The sequence below is a fragment of the Rhinatrema bivittatum genome, chromosome 5, assembly GCF_901001135.1.
Source record: "Rhinatrema bivittatum chromosome 5, aRhiBiv1.1, whole genome shotgun sequence".
Taxonomy (NCBI): Eukaryota; Metazoa; Chordata; class Amphibia; order Gymnophiona; family Rhinatrematidae; genus Rhinatrema; species Rhinatrema bivittatum.
This window is the reverse complement of record NC_042619.1, coordinates 362,983,126-363,003,124: the sequence shown is the minus strand read 5'-3', so window position 1 is coordinate 363,003,124 and position 19,999 is coordinate 362,983,126. Positions and strand designations below refer to the sequence as shown.

At 44.1% G+C, this 19,999-nt stretch overlaps 1 protein-coding gene across 1 annotated transcript in view; it reads right to left on the bottom strand.

Moving 5' to 3' along the window:
- The window catches only part of ABCC4 (ATP binding cassette subfamily C member 4), a 1,099,276-nt gene that overhangs the window by 871,744 nt on the left and 207,533 nt on the right, over positions 1-19,999 (bottom strand). Inside the window, exon 9 of the mRNA XM_029604735.1 lies at positions 2,417-2,521. Within this exon, the coding sequence (XP_029460595.1) occupies positions 2,417-2,521 (105 nt within the window). The remainder of the gene's footprint in view (positions 1-2,416; positions 2,522-19,999) is intronic.

The following is a 19,999-nucleotide window of genomic DNA, read 5'->3' as shown; positions in this document are numbered from 1 at the left end:
TAATTTGGAGAAAATGAGGGCTTGGAGGATCCTGGTTAGTGTCTTTTCCTCCGCGGCTTGTGTCCCTAGCTGTGATTGAACTCTGTCCTCGAATGATGTGCCTCTTCATCCAGGCCTTGTGTCCCTAGCTGGGATCGACCTCTGTGCTCGACTGCTGCGCCTCTTCATCCCGGCCTTGTGTTCCCACAGGTGTTTTTAACTCAGTTGCTGTGCCCATTCTTCCGGGCCTTGTGTTCCCACAGGTGTTTTAACTCAGTGGCGGTGCCTGTTCATCCAGGCCTTGTGTTCCCACAGGTGTTTTAACTCAGTGGCTGTGCCTGTTCATCCAGGCCTTGTGTTCCCACAAGTGTTTTAACCTGGTTGCTGTGCCTGTTCATGCAGGCCTTGTGTCCCTAGCTGGAATTGACCTCTGTCCTCGAATGATGTACTGTTCATCCAGGCCTTGTGTTCCCACACGTATTCTTATTTGTGAGAGATCCTAGGCTCCAATTCGTTTGTCATCAGCTGAAGTGCGTAAGTACAGTCTGAATTCACTAGACGCCAACGGAATTCACTAGACGCCAACGATATTCACTGGACGCCAATGTAAACACCGGGTACACACAACTCTAGGGGTGGACCCGTTCCAGGGAGTCCTTCCCTGAACAAGCATGAGGGTGGAGGTGGGCTTTACTGCACACCCACCTGATGGACCATGCCCACACCGCTGCCAATATTCTAGCATGCATCAGAAAGATGCTGGCGAGCTACCAGTGTTTTAACCTAGTTCCTGTGCCTGTTCATGCAGGCCTTGTGTCCCTAGCTGGGATTGACCTCTGTCCTCGAAGGAAGTGCCTGTTCATCCAGGCCTTGTGTTCCTACTGCTGTTTTAACTCCATTGCTGTGCCTGCCTGTTCATCCAGACCTTGTGTTCCCACACGTATTCTTATTTCTGAGAGATCCTCCAATTCCTTTGTCATCTGCTGAAGTGCGTAAGTACCATCTGAATTCACTAGACGCCAACGGAATTCACTAGACGCCAACGATATTCACTGGACGCCAATGTAAACACCGGGTACACACAACTCTAGGGGTGGACCCTTTCCAGGGAGTACTTCCCTGCACAAAGGAAAGGGAACTCTCTCCTGGGCCAATTGATAAGAAAACCACAATTCTGCAGCCAAAAATAGGCTGGAAATCCTTCCCCCATTGACTTTAATGGGCGACATATGTACATATACCCAACTCATTAGATTTTTTTTATGTCCATATTGGCCGCAAGTGGGACCCACTTTCGGACATAAGAAATATGAACATAAAATTTTGCTCTGCACATCCCTACCAAACATTCTCCTCTCTCATATATATACACACACTGTCTAACATATATGTTCATTCTCATACACACTCCCTCATACGCCCACCAACTCTCTCTCTCACACATGCACATGCTCTTAAGCTCACAAACATGCTCAATGGCTCGCTCGCTCTCTTGCTCACACATATATGCTCTGGCTCATGTTCCTTTTAAATCAACCCAGACCTGTGAATTAGTTTTTAGAATCAAACTTTTTTTTTTTTATTAGTGTCAATGCAGCAATGCAAACCAAACTGTGAGATGCATGTGTTCTTTACACCACTAACATACATGACCAATTTTCATTTTACAATGAGAACAGTAAATTCCTGATAACCACCCCTTACCCCTAACCTCTCCAACAATCTAAGTTTAAAAAAAAAACACTTATGCACTGGTGGTCACTGGTCAGGGAGGATCTAGAAAGGAAAGTGGTAGTGGGCAAGGGCAGGGTTAAATAGAGCCAGCCAAGGGAGCGTCCACGGCCATGGTGGCAAGAGTGAGCAAAGATCTCGCTTTTAGAGAACCACAACTCCAGGACCTAGGGGGTGGGGTCCAATGCGGCCTCGGCCATGGCCACCATCACTGCTGCTCTTCCTCAGCCTTGGAGAAGTGGCAAGAAGGAGGCCTGCCAGGATCCAAGCATACTGCTACTAATCCCAGTGTGCTTCAGGCACAGCCTTTTAAAGAAGGCACCCTGCACTGAAGCCAGCCACTTCAGGCCTGGTGATGACTTCTGCTCTGGAGCCCTCAAAGATGTGCCAGAACAGTGTTCTGCTCGATTCCGGCACAAGTTAAGCCCTACTGCTGAGGTTTTCAAAATAACTAGATACAATGTATAAAAATATATCCTATGGATATTCATGCAGGATATCTTGAAAACCAGGCCTGTTTGTGGCTCTCAGTGATCAGAGTTGCTTACCCTGTCCTAAACACTGCTGTCATGCAATAGGGCCATCCCAGTTAGTTTCTTATGATGGTTTATCAAAAATGAAGACTGTATATGAATCAGAAAATTTTATAGGAAATTTACAGGCAATATTTTGTTTTATTTTTATTTGGGGTTTTGTTTTTTTTTACCTTATCCCAATAACATGTTAAGTCCTGCATATGAACAAGGTGGTCGTCGTCTTTCTCGTCCTGTTGTAGACTTGGCTTTGAAATCTCATCCAGCATTAAAAAGTTCTGTCGGAAAAGAAAGAGGCAGAGGCTTAACCTAAAATATTAAAAAAGAAAATCAGCAAAAGGTTGCACTGTGTGAGACAAGGAAGGGATCCTCTAGGATCCCTCTGAAGCTTGTGCTGCCAGCAAATCACAAGCAGTCTGTACACATTCCAGAGCATCCATGGGCACAGCTTGCTGCCTGTTTGCGCCTACAAGTGTAGTGAGCATAGGAGCACTTTAATTATCCCTCAGACCATCCTGATTTTGAGGCTTTTTTTTATTCCTCAATTCTAAAGTTGACTGTTTTTTGGGAGAATCAGCTCTCAATCGTTTTTAAATATATTTCATAATTGCCTAAAAACACATCTTCTCAATAAGGTTTTCCCAAGATAGTTTTATCATGTGAAATTCTTGCTCATCTCATTACATTTTACATCTTCCCAACTTTCACTTACCATATTTTCCGGTGTATAAGACGACTGGGCGCATAAGACGACCCCCAACTTTTCCAGTTAAAATATAGAGTTTGGGATATACTCGCCATATAAGACTACCCCTCTTCCAATGCATTCCAACATTTACAGCAGGAGGGAGTGACTCGAGGAGTAAGGGCGTGCTGCCCGATTGGTCGGTGCTGGGCAAAAGGGGCTTGCCGAAGCAACAACTATAAGACGATACCCGGCGTATAAGACGACCCCCGACTTTTGAGAAGATTTTCAGGGGTTAAAAACTCGTCTTATACGCCGGAAAATACGGTATGTCCTTTGCAATCACTTGTTCACATGTCTTTGATGAACAGCAGAATTGCACTTTAGACCATTCAACGTGGTGCTTTTATCCCAATAGAAGACCATTTTATTTCTGATTTGGAAGATGGAGAAAAACACAACTTGAATTCCAATGCAAAATCCTGCAAGGCATTTTATATAGTATGTGACTTTGGAAAAACGTGCCATTTTGAATATTCAGAGAAAAATCTAATATTTCAGTGTCAATTTCACTATATGAATTAATTTGCCAAACAACTGTAAACATATAAATACAAAATGAACTTATAAGCCTGAATGATTTCAAAATTGCAAAGTCAAAATAAAAGATTCAACTGTGTTCCCTCCAATGATTACATGATGAGGGGATTAAAGAAGAACTGGAAAGAAATTTGAATTAATGACAGGAAGGGGAACAATAAGTAAATCCATGGCTCTACCACTAAACTTTCAAAAGGGAAACTGACAAAATGAAGAAAATAGTTTAAAAAAAACAAACAAACTGAAAGGTACATCTACAAAGGTAAAGAATGTGCAACAGGAGTGGACATTGTTTAAAAATACCATCTTAGAAGTGCAATCTAGATGTATCCCACACATTAAGAAAGGTGGAAGGAAGGCCATACGATTGCCGGCATGGTTATAAAAGTGAGAACATAAGAACGTGCCATACTGGGTCAGACCAAGAGTCCATCAAGCCCAGCATCCTGTTTTCAACAGTGGTCAATCCAGGCCATAAGAACCAGGCAAGTACCCAAAAACTAAGGGGTAGATTTTAAAACCCCTGCGCGCTTAAATCCTCCCGGATTTACTCGCGCACCGGCGCGCCTATTTTGCATAGGCCGCCGGCACGCGCAAAGCCCCAGGACGCGCGTAAGTCCCGGGGCTTCGGAAAAGGGGTGGGAGGGGGCATGCCTGAGGGGCGTAGTGACAGTTCAGGGGCAGGCCGGGAGGGCGGTCCCAAGTCCCCCGGCACTGCGGCCTGTGCCGGGGGATGCCGGGGCGGCGCGCGCAAGTTACGCTTGCTTAAAGCAGGCGTAACTTGCCCAACAACGGGTAGGGGGGGATTTAGGTAGGGCTGGGGGGTGGGGTAGATAGGGGAAGGGAGGGGAAGGTGGGGGGACGCGGAGGGAACGGAGGCAGGCTGCACAGCTCGGCGCACGCAGGCTGCCAATTTTGCGCAGCCTTGCGCGCGCCGACCCCGGATTTTATAAGATACGCGCGGCTACGTAGAGGTAGATCTACCTCTAAGTCTATTCCATGTTACCCTTGCTATTAATAGCAGTGGCTATATTCTAAGTCAACTTAATTAATAGCAGGTGAAAGAAGCTATTTTAGCCAAAAGATCTTCATCCAAAACTGGAAGAAGGATCCATCAGAGGAAAATAGGATAAATCATAAGCACTAGCAAATTAAATGTAAGACATTAAAAAAACAGGCTAAGAGAGAATTTGAAAAGAAGTTGGCCGTAGAGGCAAAAACTCATGATAAAAAATTTTAAAAAATATATCTGAAACAGAAAGCCTGTGAGAGAGTCGGCTGGACCGTCAGATGATTGAGAGGTTAAAGGGGCACTTAGGGAAGATAAGGCCATTGCAGAAAGACTAAACAAATTCTTTGCTTCAGTATTTATTGAAGAAGATGTTGGGCAGATACCCATTCCAAAGATGTTTTTCAAGGGCAATGATTCAAGTGAACTGAACCAAATCATGGTGAACCGGGAAGATGTGGTAAGCCACACTGACAAACTGAAGAGTAGTAAATCTCCTGGACTGGATGGTATACACCCCAGGGTTCTAAAAGAACTAAAAAATGAAATGTCAGACCTATTAGTACAAATTTGTAGCCTATCATTAAAATCATTCATTGTACCTGAAGACTGAAGTGAGGCCAATGTAATCCCAATATTTAAAAAGAGCTCCAAGGGAGATCTGGAAACTATAGACCAGTGAGCCACACTTCAGTGCCGGGAAAAATCGTGGAAACTGTTATAAAGAATAGAATCACAGAACATTTAGACAGACTTGGTTTAATGGGACACAGCCAGCATGGATTTACCCAAGGGAAGTCTTGCCTAACAAATCTACATTTTTATGAAGGGGTAAATAAACATGTGGACAAAGGTGAACCGGTAGATGTGATGTATTTGGATTTTCCGAAGGCATTCACCGAAGTCCCTTACGAGAGGCTTCTAAGAAAACTAAAACGTCATGGGCTAGGAGGTGATATCCTTTTGTGGATGCAAACTGGTTCAAAGACAGTAAGCAGAGTATGATTAAATGGTCTGTTTTCACAGTGGAAAAAGGTAAACAGTGGAGTGCCTCAGGGATCTGTACTAGGACCTGTGTTTTTTAATATATCTATAAATGATATGGAAAGGGACATGACAAGACAGGAGCTTAAATTTACAGATGACACAAAATTATGCAAAGCAGTTAAATCTCAAGCAGATTGTGATAAATTGCAGGAGTACCTTGTGAGACTGGATGACTGGGCATCCAAATGGCATTTGAAATTTAATGTGGACAAGTGCAAGGTGATGTATATAGGGAAAAATAACCCTTGCTGTGGTTACACAATGTTAGGCTCCACATTAGGAGTTACCACCGAGGAAAGAGATCTAGGCATCATAGTGGATAATACAATGAAATCTTCAGCTCAGTGTGCTGTGGCAGTCAAAAAAGCAAACAGAATGTTAGGAATTATTAGGAAAGGAATGGCGAATAAAATGGTGGATGTCATAATGCCTCTGTATCGCTCCATGGTGAGACCACACCTTAAATACTGTGTGCAGTTCTGGTCACTGCATCTCAAAAAAAGATACAGTTGCATTGGAAAAAGTACAGAGAAGGGCGACCAACATGATGAAGATGTTATGAATACCGGCCGCGGCAAAGCCGCGACCGGGACCTACCGCTGTCCCCAGGGGCCGGACGGAGCATCGGCGCTGACGGGATCCTCAGCGGCAGCTTCCTCAACATGGCCGCGGCGTCTTCTCCGCGCGGCTTTTAAGCAAGGTCTGTGCCCTCAGACCTTGCCTTGACTTCTTGGCTCCTGAGTTTGTTCAGTTCCTGGTTCCTAGTTGTCCTTCTGTGTTGATTCCTGGTCCGGCTGACGTCTCTTCTGGTTCCTCGATCCCTGGCTTGGTGACGTACCTTCTCTGGCTCTGGATTCTTGGACTGGCTGCGGACACCTCTGGCTCTCGACCCCTGGACTGGCTGCGGACATCTCTGGCTCACAACTACTGGACTGAACTTCTTTAAGAGATCCTCGGGGTTTGCTCCTCGACCCGCTGGAGGCGCCAGCATCTGGATTACACGACCAGCAGGAGGCGCCTGCATCCAGATCTTCTTCATTCCTACCTGCAACTCCGAGGATCGGCCTCGCCTACCGACGGTGGCCTAATCAGTCATTGTTGGACTAAGGGTCCACTTCACTGAGCATAACAGAAGAGGATGGAACAGCTCCCCTTTGAGGAAAGACTAAAGAGGTCAGGGCTGTTCAGCTTGGAGAAGAGATGGCTGAGGGGGGATATGATAGAAGTCTACACAATCCTGAAAGGACTTGAATGGGTAAATGTGGTTTATTTACTCTTTCGGATAATACAAGGACTAGGGGTCACTCCATGAAGTTAGCAAGTAGCTCATTTAAAACAAACTGGAGAAAACTGTTTTTCATTCAATGCATAATTAAGCTCCGGAATTCATTGCCAGAGGTTGTGGTTACAGCAGTTAGTATAGTTGGGTTTAAACAAGATTTGGATAAGTTCCTAGAGCAGAAGGCCATAAGCTGCTATTAATCAATAAGGATTAGTAGCTTGGGATCTATTTAATGTTTGTTATTTGCCAGGTACTTGTAACTTGGATTGGCCACCACTGGAAACAGGATGGACCCTTGGTCTGACCCCGTATGGCAATCTTATGTTCACAAACAAAAACGGAGAACTGGACTGCACTCAGATATCAAATCAATTGAAAGAGATGCAAGAAAGTATACAGTCCTTACACTTAGTCACCAAGGGGTAGATTTTCAGACCGCGCGCATCAGGCGCCAGCAAAAGTACGCGGGATTTTAGTAGATACGCGCGGAGCCGCGCGTATCCGCTAAAATCCGGGATCGGCGCGTGCAAGGCTATGGATTCTGTATAGCCGGCGCGCGCCGAGCCGCGCAGCCTACCTCCGTTCCCTCCGAGGCTGCTCCGAAATCGGAGCGGCCTCGGAGGGAACTTTCTTTTGCCCTCCCCTCACCTTCCCCTCCCTTCCCCTACCTAATCCACCCGCCCGGCCCTGTCTAAATCCCCATCCTTACCTTTGTTGGGGGATTTACGCCTCCCAGAGGGAGGCGTAAATCCCCGCGCGCCAGCAGGCCGCTAGCGCACCGGGATGTGACCTGGGGGCGGGTCCGGAGGGCGCAGCCACGCCCCCGGGCCGTAACCACACCCCCGGACCCGCTCCCGACACGCCCCCAAAACGGCGCTGCACTCGGTCCCGCCCCCGACACGCCCCCCTCCGAAAACCCCGGGACTTACGCGAGTCCCGGGGCTCTGCGCGCGCCGGTAGGCCTATGTAAAATAGGCTCACCGGCGCGCAGGGCCCTGCTCACCTAAATCCGCCCGGATTTGGGCAGATTTAGGCGAGCAGGGCTCTTAAAATCCGACCCCAAGTATTTGTATGAAACTTTATTATGGACATCAGCTCCACTATTTTATAATAATAGAATTTTAAATGGGTCCCCTGACATGGACCCCGTCTTTCGCCAAAAGGCTGTGTCAGGAGGAACAGTAGTACATCAGATTTCCAATCGAAAAAATAAACAAGCAAAAGGACTACCAGAAAGGGTAGACACAGTCACTAAGAGTACATACCTCAAACGGCGTTAACATAGGTATACAGGGAGCGTGATGAGTAAAAACAGATACAGACATTTAAAGATGCTGTCAAATGGCGCGAAAAACAAGTGTCCAATCAGGTTACACCAACGCGGTGATTTCTGACCAATCAGAGACTAATATTGTAAATACAGTGAACCCATGAGAATCATCCTAAATTAAAATTAAGTGAAGTAACATCACTTGATTTCATTATGAAAGCCGTTTGGAGAAAGGCTATTAAGAGTGTATATCCACTTTTGTTCTTTGTTCTTTGTGAATTAACCCCCCCCCTTGTGCATGCCAACCTGGAATTTTATAACACGCATGTGCCAGTGTGTGCATGTTATAAAATTGCGCGCCTATGTGGGTGCGCTGGGTAGTGCGTGCACATGGAAGCGCGCGTATTTTTTTAAAATCTACCCCTTAGTGACTAAGTGTAAGGACTCTATATTTACCTGCATCTCTTTCAATATCTTATGTTCAGGCATAGAAATGCAAACATCTCACATTCTTCATATGCAGTTCTCATTAACAAAATCACATTTTTCATTTATGAAAGTAAATATAGTCTAAAATGTACTTAGTAGACTATCAAATTTATTAATATATGTTTTAATGTCTATCTGAAAATAAGATTTCTAAACAGAATTAAAAAAGCAAACAAAAGTTCCAGTTAGCATACTAGACAAGAACAGGTAAAGACCAACTGGCTCTCAAGTCAATTTCTGTTGACTACCTCTTTGGTACTTGTCATCCTGGGTAGATTATTATTGATGCCATTAACAACTAGAAATGTCAATTATATATCTACATATCTGTCTATATATCTAAATTGCTTAGGTTCCTAACAGTGGTGTTCATCTGTCAGGGTCCATGATATTCACATGCCCATCTATGTGAATCAAGGTGCACAGGCCGCAAGGAGAACCTGTACAGTGGAAGGGCAAGGGACTACGTGGGCTGGAAGAAGGCCCAGCACACTCAGGGATGGTCTGTGGAAGTGCACTCTAGTAGTGGCCACCAGGCAGCAGTATCCTACTACTGTAATACCGGAAGCAGATACAGACTCCTTATGGCCACTGCTGGTACTGCAGTCGCTCATGTTTGCTGGAGAGACAAAGTATCATAACAGGGCTTCATCCTTGATATGGATATGTTTGCTAGCAATACTAGACAAATAATTACAATGAAAGCTGTCTGTGGTAACAGCAAGTGTTTATTTTATAGCTTATTAGTGAAAGTTGATGGCAGGTGTGCGCTCCATCAGAGCCACAGGCAATGATTTGGGAGAATGGAGTCATTACCAGCCAACTATGAAAATGTCATGAATTGGCATCCGCGGGCTCCACTGGCAGCAGGGGCCATGCCGACAGCGAGAATGGCAAGGCAGGAGATGGCAAAAGCAGCATGGGTTGACAACTCAAGGCTGAGGCAGCAGAGGACGTTTCCCTTGTGCTAATGGTGAGGGAGAAAGGAAAGAGAAATGAGAAAGGAGGGGAGCGAGGAGGAGTATGGGGAAGATGAGTAGGATGGGTGACAGGGTGATGGCAGGAGAGAGGGAAGGAGGGAGAGGGATGCTTCAAAAGAAATACTCATTTGATCACAGATGTTTTATGTGTTTCAACTAGTTAAATATTAAAAAAAAAAAAAAAAAAAGCACAATTTCAATAATCTAATAACTTGGAGTTTCAAATGTTTGCACTTGTTAATGTTACGTTTTACTTTGTTTTCACACCCCCTTGTTTTATGTAAACCAGCATGATGTGATTTTTAATCTCGAATAAATAAATAAAATAAATAAATGTGCCTGCAAATATTCTACATACCATCCTTTTCAAAGCTCTAAGATTGCAGTTACATAATAGTTGCACTGCTTAATTCAGAGCATGGCACAAGTGATACAGAAAGCACCAGCTGTCTTAACTCCAGCCAAAAAGGATTTATTTCAAGATAGCAGATAAGAACTAATCTAAGAAGCTCTCTCATGACCTGGGGGGAACACTTGAAATGGGTATGGAATCTGATATGAAAACTTCCAGAACTCTGAGGTTGGGAAATTCTCCTTCCTAGTCCCCTAGGAATTCTGAAATTGATTTTATTCCATTTGGGGAAACATTTTTACTGTAGATACTCGTGTATAAGTCGAGAAATTTATACTGGAAAATAGGCCCATAAAAGCCATCTCAACTTGTTCACGTATACTATCCGTTTTTCCACGTATACTATAAAGTCTCCAAGGTACGTGCTTAATTACACGTGAACCACCAAAACAGAGCAGAGTTAGCCACATAAGTTAAGCGGCCAACTCCAATACTCAGAGTTAGCCACTTAACTTAATGTGTGTGTCTAACTCTTGTGATGCCTGTGACCTGTCTTAAATTAGTGCACCAGGTGAATTTATTTATTTTATTTTTTATTCATGGCTTTTCTTGAATTACCTTCCTGATTGATCACTCATTTTAAATCTCGACTTATGCACTGGTCAATGCATTTCAATGGATTTTGGTCTCAAACTCACCTATCAACTAATACATGGGATAGACAGAGACAAGGATATATGGTAGATCACTATTGCTGGGATTCAAACAAAAAGGAAGATAAAGAAAACAGCTAAGTAAAACATGTGCAATAAAAGATGCACTTTTTATGATGAAATGTTAGAAAGTGTTATGTAAAAGAGGTCTGAAGGGAGGAGGGATTGGGGACAGAGGCAAAATAACAGTCCAAAAGAGGAACAGAAAAGCCACTAAATTTGGCTTGGTGGAAGGAAGTGGGAGAGGCTGAGGAGTTTGAAAATCAGAAACAATGGGTCAATATTTTCTGAGAACAAACTGTCCTCAATCTTTGTTTTGGGGTTTGTCCATTTTCCTTTGGTCGGGGGGATACAAATTTCTCAGGTTTTGTGAAAAATGTATTAAAGCATCTTAGTGCATTATGGAATTATTAAGAGTGATCCACAAATATAACTATCTTATTAAAATACACTTTTCTTGTACAATTTAATTAAGGAGAAAAATTGAATTTTATGTTTCTGGGTTCATATTTAGGTGAAAGCGCCCTGCCTGTTGGGTTGAGTAATATCACAGCTAGCATGCAGCACTTCTTTATTTGCTAAACTGAATTCCTTCCAACTACAAACACATTAAAAACCAAGCCCACCACCTCCCCCCACTTTTGTGAAATATTACAATGTACATACATAAAATTAAGGAAATGTTTACGGATTTCATTTTAAAATGAAAGAAAAAGAAAATGAGCCATATTGCATTTTTAACAGTTTCTAGAACCTTAACAGTTTGCTTAGAGACCCATCACTTAGACCATGACCCAGTAAACAAAGAATTACCTACAATCTGTATATAAAACGTTTGAAAACATTACAGAACAGTTTTTTGGGATATGTGCAAAGGCCTCGGCAGTACATAGGCAGATTATCTCCATATGTACCATAGACCAATGAACATAATATATGGAAGGAGCTAGTACTGATTTATCTGCTTATCCACCCATGTGGAAGAAAACCAGAGAGAAATTCAACCAGATAGAAACATAGAAATAATGGCAGAAGGCCAAACAGCCCATCCAGTCTGCCCAGCAAGCTTTCACACATTTTTTTTTCTCATACTTATCTGTTACTCTTGGCCCTTATTAGTAACTTTTTGGTTCTAGTTACCGTCCACCCCCACCACTGATGTAGAGAGCAGTGCTGGAGCTGCATCTAAATGAAGTATCTAGCTTAACTGGTTAGGGGTAGTAACTGCCACAATAAGCAAGCTACATAGACACACATCAGAGATTTATCACTATGTATGTGCATGTTCCACAAGCTTCCTTGCTTGCTTTCTAAAGTTTGAACCAAGACTAGAATGTTTTGGGGCAGTCAAGCAAATTTAAATCTTCCTATTTTTTTGTTCTGGGCCATGCTGCTGGTAGAAAGGAGGGGTGGCAGGCTTTTGGAATGGTGTGCTTCCAAAATATCACAGTTTTTAACTCCCTCCCTTAAGCACCACAATCCTACACACAGGCACCCTCTAAGCTACTTTCCCCCTCCCCTGCTTACCTCAGAGTTGCAACAAGCAGAACATGTTGCAACAAGTGGAATGACTATTCAGAAGGATAGCATCTACTGAAGAACCCCATTACCCCCTTCTACAAATCTATGTCGGAAAGCATTCCCAAAGCCATGCCTTTGTATGCTTTCTCTAACATCATCTGTAAAAATATGCAGAAAACTTGAGACATCACTAAGCAAAGGGTGTCTTACAGCTTACTTCTGCTGGACGGTGGAATGCAAAACTCCCCTCCACACTCAGCACAGAATTTACTTTTGCCTGCACAAAATTCTTGAAAAGCCAGCTTTATGAGAATGGCAATATTAAAAACAGGCTCTGTGAGCTAAAAGAGGAGGAACTGCCAGCGGAGCAGTATCTGACTGAAGAGCAGGGTGCTACAAACCTGGAGGAGGAGGAGCCAGTGCTGTCTGCTTCCTGCACCATGTAATACTCAGCACTAGCTATACAGTACCCAAACTTCCACTCTGTTCTCATGATGAGAACAGTGTAGGGTTTCAGCCACAATGTTGCTCACACTCAGAACGGTGCAATGCAAGAAGACGACAACCAATGCCTACAGAATCATTAGCAAGCAGGAAAGAGAGGGACGGGGAATCAACTGGTAGAGACTGACAGCTAGGAGATTCCAGTGAGGATAAGATGGGGGATGGGGAAAGAGTGTGGAGAAATTGCTGCGGGGGAGACAGGTGGTAAGGGATGAGTTGGGGGGAGACAGAGTGAGAGAATATTTGCTGGGAATGAGGGACAGTGTGTTGGGGCATAAGGGATAATTAGTCTTATGTGATTTGACATTTAAATTAGATAAAATAAGGTCCAAGTTCACATAAAGAGGGCACAATGCCTGCACCTTTCTTGAGGCAGATAAGTTTTATTGTAGCAGCATAAAATATACGTTTTGTATATGGTACATATTGTTTTAGGTTTCTGGTTTAACAGAGCAAATCGTGCATTACAAAAGTTATGAAACCCCTGTATATAGTTCAAAGCCACTTGCACTTCTCAAATGCAATGCCAATTAAACTACCCAGCTTAAAGTAGTAATTTAGCCAGTTATGCTGATTAGGAGTAGATGAAGATGTCACAAAGATAGATGTTTACTGAAGAGGATGTTGGGGAGGTACCCGTAATGGAGAAGGTTTTCATGGGTAATGATTCAGATGGACTGAATCAAATCACAGTGAACCTAGAAGATGTGGTAGACCTGACTGACAAACTGAAGAATAGTAAATCACCTGGACCGGATGGTATACACCCCAGAGTTCTGAAGGAACTAAAAAATGAAATTTCAGACCTATTAGTAAAAATTTGTAACCTATCATTAAAATCATCCATTGTACCTGAAGACTGGAGGATAGCTAATGTAACCCCAATATTTAAAAAGGGCTCCCGGGGCGATCCGGGAAACTACAGACCGGTTAGCCTGACTTCAGTGCCAGGAAAAATAGTGGAAAGTTTTCTAAACATCAAAATCACAGAACATATAGAAAGACATGCTTTAATGGAACAAAGTCAGCATGGCTTTACCCAAGGCAAGTCTTGCCTCACAAATCTGCTTCACATTTTTGATGGAGTTAATAAACATGTGGATAAAGGTGAACCGGTAGATGTAGTATACTTGGATTTTCAGAAGGTGTTTGACAAGGTTCCTCATGAGAGGCTTCTAGGAAAAGTAAAAAGTCATGGGATAGGTGGCGATGTCCTTTCGTGGACTGCAAACTGGCTAAAAGACAGGAAACAGAGAGTAGGATTAAATGGACAATTTTCTCAGTGGAAGGGAGTGGACAGTGGAGTGCCTCAGGGATCTGTATTGGGACCCTTACTTTTCAATATATTTATAAATGATCTGGAAAGAAATGCGACGAGTGAGATAATCAAATTTGCAGATGACACAAAATTGTTCAGAGTAGTTAAATCACAAGCAGATTGAGATAAATTGCGTGAAGACCTTGTGAGACTGGAAAATTGGGCATCCAAATGGCAGATGAAATTTAATGTGGATAAGTGCAAGGTGATGCATATAGGGAAAAATAACCTATGCTATAATTACACAATGTTGGGTTCCATATTAGGTACTACAACCCAAGAAAGAGATTTAGACGTCATAGTGGATAACATATTGAAATCGTCGGTTCAGTGTGCTGCAGCAGTCAAAAAAGCAAACAGAATGTTGGGAATTATTAGAAAGGGAATGGTGAATAAAACGGAAAATATCATAATGCCTCTGTATCGCTCCATGGTGAGACCGCACCTTGAATACTGTGTACAATTCTGGTCGCCGCATCTCAAAAAACATATAATTGCGATGGAGAAGGTGCAGAGAAGGGCTACCAAAATGATAAGGAGAATGGAATAGCTCCCCTATGAGGAAATACTAAAGAGGTTAGGACTTTTCAGCTTGGAGAAGAGACGGCTGAGGGGGGATATGATAGAGGTATTTAAAATCATGAGATGTCTAGAACGGGTAGATGTGAATCGGTTATTTACTCTTTCAGATAGTAGAAAGACTAGGGGGCACTCCATGAAGTTAGCATGGGGCACATTTAAAACTAATCGGAGAAAGTTCTTTTTTACTCAACGCACAATTAAACTCTGGAATTTGTTGCCAGAGGATGTGGTTAGTGCAGTTAGTATAGCTATATTTAAAAAAGGATTGGATAAGTTCTTGGAGAAGTCCATTACCTGCTATTAAGTTCATTTAGAGAATAGCCACTGTCATTAGCAATGGTTACATGGAATAGACTTAGTTTTTGGGTGCTTGCCAGGTTCTTATGGCCTGGATTGGCCACTGTTGGAAACAGGATGCTGGGCTTGATGGACCCTTGGTCTGACCCAGTATGGCATTTTCTTATGTTCTTATAGTCTCAGGCTTTCCCATTCTCTGCTACAGTCGGGTTGTCTTTCTAGAGAAGCAGATTTCTGTCTTAGTATAGAGGGAAGCTGGCTGCTCCTCCAGCAGGCAAATAACAGGTTAATACCACCATCTCAGGGCAGCAGACCCAGAGTACTTACAGATGCCTCCTTAAGCTATGCAAGAAAGAGACTAGGTGAAGATGGCTTGGGTTGCAATGACTTAGGCAAGGATAAGAATGGCAAGTACTCTTGAGCTAATGGAGCAGGACTGGTCTGAGCTGGGAGCCAGTCTCAAAGCTTAGCTTGAGGTTTGTGAAAAGGCTCGGGTGCCAAATTCTTAAATTTGAAGTTTGCATGAACATCAGCAAGTAGTGCAGTGGTCTCAAATTAGTAGCTCCAAAGTCCTTTTCTTTTCTCAAGGCATATTATCCAAGTTAATATTGACTGGATTTTACTATAACCAGTTAGCATAGGATTGATGGGCTTCCAATATGACTTCATCTTAGCTGATACGTATATACATAGTCTTACAAAGATCCTGGCATAAAAGTCAGAAGACATCTGCCGAACAATAATGAGCTTCATCACTGCATACAACATTGTCAAGGCCACAGATTCAGCAAGTTTGTGTCCAGGAGTTCCAACAAAATTCTAAAGTGAAAACAGATGCTTGATATGAAGAATAGCAGCTTTTTCTCCTCAGTATTAAAACTGCAGAGACCACCACATGGTTGGTTGTCCATCTTGTGTTGCTCAGGCCTGAGGAATTTGGTTCAGTTGCATAATCCTTTTAGAGTGACTGGCTTAAACCTGTAGGAGGATTAAAATCAGCTGGGGGAATTAAAATAGTAATAAAATAAAAATGAGAAAACCTATGTAGTGGAAACCCAACTCTGTGGGGTGGCGGGCAGGTTTTGTGAGCATCCTGCTGTCCTCAGAGAACACCTATTACAGATAAGCAACTCTGTTTTCTCCAAGGACAAGCAGGAAGGCAGTCCTCACACATAGGTAAATCCCTAGCTACAGGCTGCCCCCCAACAAAAAAGGAGACCAACAAAACACCAAAATAAATGCCAACAAGTACAGCAACTAGTTTTTTGGTAGCAAGGAAAGAAAAGAAAGAACAGGCCCTAGGCAGGAACAGAGTTGAGTTCTACACCTCAAACAAGTTCCAAATGACAGATTGGCAAAATCTACTGTCACATCAGTCATACCTATCCAGATAGTAATGTGATGTGAATGAGTGGATGGAACACCACGTCTCAGTCTTGCAGATCTCCATGGAGACTGCTCAGAAGTAGGCCACAGACGCTGCCATGGCTCAAACAGAATAAGCCTTGATATGGCCCCCAACATGCAGTACCATCTAGGCGTAACAGAAGGAGATACAGTCTGCTTGGCAAAGGTGATCCCCAACTTGATCTGATCAAAAGAAACAAAGAGTTGGGTGTATTGTCTATAGGTTTCTATCTGCTCCAGACAGAAGGCTAAGACTCTTTTGCAGTCCAAACCGTGCAGGGCTTGTTCGCCTTGGTGCAAATGGGGCCTGGGGAAAAAAAAACACATTCACAGAACTATGGCCTGGTTAAGATAGAAGTCTGACACTACCTTAGGCAGAAACCACCCTGTTGTGAAAAAAATTAGTGTAAGGTAGATAAGTTATTAAGGGCTGGAGCTCGCTGACTCTGCGTACTTAAGTGATGCCATCAAAAATATGACCTTCCAGGTCAGGTACTTCAGGTCAAAGGAGCACAATGGCTCAATGAGAGATTTCATCAGCTGAGACCAACACCATGTTGAGGTCCCAAGATACAGTGGGAGCCTTAGGGGAAGCTTTAACTGAAGCAGGTTCCGCATGAAATGTACAGCCATTAGGTTGTACAGAGATGGGCTTACCATCTACACCACAGTGTTATGCGCCAATTGCACTCAGATGAACTCTTCAAACCAGCTTCCAAAAGGTATAGAAGGTAATCAAGCTGTTTTTGTGGGGAGCAGGAGAAAGGATCCAGGGCCTTCTGCTCACACAACATGAAAAACCTCCTCCACTTCAATCCGTAGGACTTTCTAGTGGAAGGCTTTCTGGAAGCCACCAGGATCCAAGATATATCTTCCAAGAGATCGAGTGGTTACAATATCAACCTCTCAACTTCCAGGCTGTGAGTGACAGGGCCTGGAGGTTAGGATGGCGCAACCTGCCTCAATCCTGGGTGATGAGATCTGGGAAAGTCCCCAGCCTGATCGGTTTCTAGATGGACATCTCCCAAAGAAGTAGAAACCAAACTTGATTCAGCCAAAGTGGGGCAATAAGGACCATAGTCCTTTTGTCCTTGTGAAACTTCAAGGTCTTCACTACCAGTGGAGCTGGAAGAAACGCAGACATTTTTGTAATTTATTTTTATCTTTTTAGTTGCTATTATTTTATGTTGGCTATGTAAACCGCTTTGATCAATTATATAATTGCAAAAATGGTATAGCAATAATTTAAATAAATAAATAGATAAATAGATCTGCCCAATGGCAGGCAAAGGCATCTGAGCTGGTTTGCCACGTGTCCTGTATAAGGAGCAGAACTGAAGAACCTTCCTGTTCTCCAAGGCGCTGCAAAGAGATCCAGGTCCGAATTTCCCCAGTGGTGGAAGATCCGAGTCACAACCCTTGGTTTACAGACCATTCATGGGGTTTGAAGGCACAACTCGGTCTGTCCGCTATTACATTCTCAGTTCCGGCCAGATACATGGCCCTGACCAACATCCCATGGGAGAGTGCCCATGACCGGATCTGGACTGCTTCCAGACACAAGTAGTATGATCCTGTACCTCCCCTACTTGTTGGCATACTACATTGCTACTTGGCTGTCAGTTTATATCAGTACAATTTGGTTAGACAGTTGACCTGATTGCCTGGAGCTCCAAGAAATTGATTTGACAGAGGCGTTCCTGGGCAGACCACAAACCCTAGATGCTGAGTCCATCTACATGAGCTCCCCAGCCTAGGGTGGACATATCCATGGTAAGGACAATTTGGGTGAGAGGACTTTGAAATGACACCCTCTTTACTAGATTCTAAATTTCTCGCCACCAGGACAAAAATGTCCAGAGGGACAATGTGATTGGATGCAATCCTGGAGGTCCTGAGAAGCTTGTTGCCATTGCAACCTTAAGGTCCACTAGGACTCTCATGTGCAAACATGCCAAGGGGGCGACGTCTACTGTACCATCATGTGGCCCAGCAACCTCAACGTGTGCCAGGCTGATACCTGCTGACTCTGTTGAATTACCGCCACGATGGTTATCAGGTTGATGGCCCGTTGCCAAGGCAAGAAGGCCTTGACCTCAGTTGTGCCTAACAGGTCTCCAATGAAGTCCATTTGTGGTGATGGGCTAAAATGGGACTTGGGGTAGCTGACAAGCCCTAAACTCCAGCATGCAGATGGTCGAGCACATGGACTCCTCAGCCCTCACCAGAGAGGTGCTCTTGACAAATCAATCATCCAGAGATGAGAAAATGTGAGCTCCCAGTCTGCAAAGGTGCATTGGCACCACGGCTATGCATTTCATGAAGGCAAGTGGGGCTGATACAAGCCCAAATGGCAGAACATGTTACTGGACATGTTTTCCCACCAAGAACCATAGATACTTCGTGACCTGGGAAGATCTCGATGTGAGTGTAGGCATCTTTTAGATCAAGGGAGCAAGAATGGTATCAGGGTTCCCAAGGAAACCATCTTGAATTTTTCTCTTTTGATGAACTTATTCAAGGCCCTTAGATCTAGGATGGGATGGAGTCCGCCTGTTTTCTTTGTATCAGGAATAACTGGGAGTAAAGTCCCTGCCATAGCTATTACAAGGGAGGAGATCTCCGATACTATTACCTCCTGATATGCTACTGAGCCCAGAGATGGGCTCAAGGCAATTTGACAGGGCACCCAATAGGTTTAGTTTGTACCCTTCATGAATAGAAAGAACCCACTGGTTAAAGGTTACACTGGGCCACCGCTTCAGAAAGAATAGCCTTCCCCCAACCAGCAGGTCGATTGCTCTGGGTACAGGTGACTTGGCATGATCCCTGTGATCCAGAGTTGACGGAGGGCAGGCAGGGACTTCAGGGCCCTCTGTTGTCTAGAACAGCTATGACATTCCTGATGTTGCTGACAGGAGTGAAGGGGCAGAGGATAGTACCTTTTCATGTGGAAGAAGGACTTCCTGGGTCCAAACCTTGATGGCCTGCTTACTGAGGATGACAGGTCTTGAGTGCCAGTGGACAGTTGTTGGTATGTCGCATGGTGATCCCAGATCTGGGCCACTGCATCCTTTACCTTATCGCTGAAGATGTTCTCTCCTGTAAATGGCACATCAGCGAATCACCCCTCCACCTCTGGTCAGATATCCAAGGCCCACAACCATGTGAGCCTGCGGGCACTGATTCCTGCTGCAGAGACCCTTGATGCCATTTTGAAAACATTGTAGGTTGAACAGACTCCGTGTTTTCCGCACTCCGGATCCTTATGCAACAGCAACTGGAGGCTGCTGAGGCAGTTGCTTGGCAACCTCCTGCATCCACTTCAAGATGTCGCACATGTACTGGCTCATGTAGAGCTTTTAGGCTGCTAGGCAGGCAATGAGCAGACAGTCCTGGAAAATCTTCATCCCAAGAGCAACCATTGCTCTTTGATCCTACCTGGGTATGCCGAAGAATGGGTCCGAGAGTCCTTGGCCTTCTTGATACCAGACTAGATGACCATTGATTGGTGGGGCAGCTAACGCGTGTCAAACCCACATCTGACTTCCTGTTAACGGGAGGCACTGTGAGGGGGTGTTCCCACATTCTCATCAGTAACTCCACAAGGATCTCATGCACTGGGGCTACCATGATCTCCTTGGGAGGCTCCACACACTGGAGGATATTTAGCATTTTGTGCCTGGTATCCTTTTCAGTC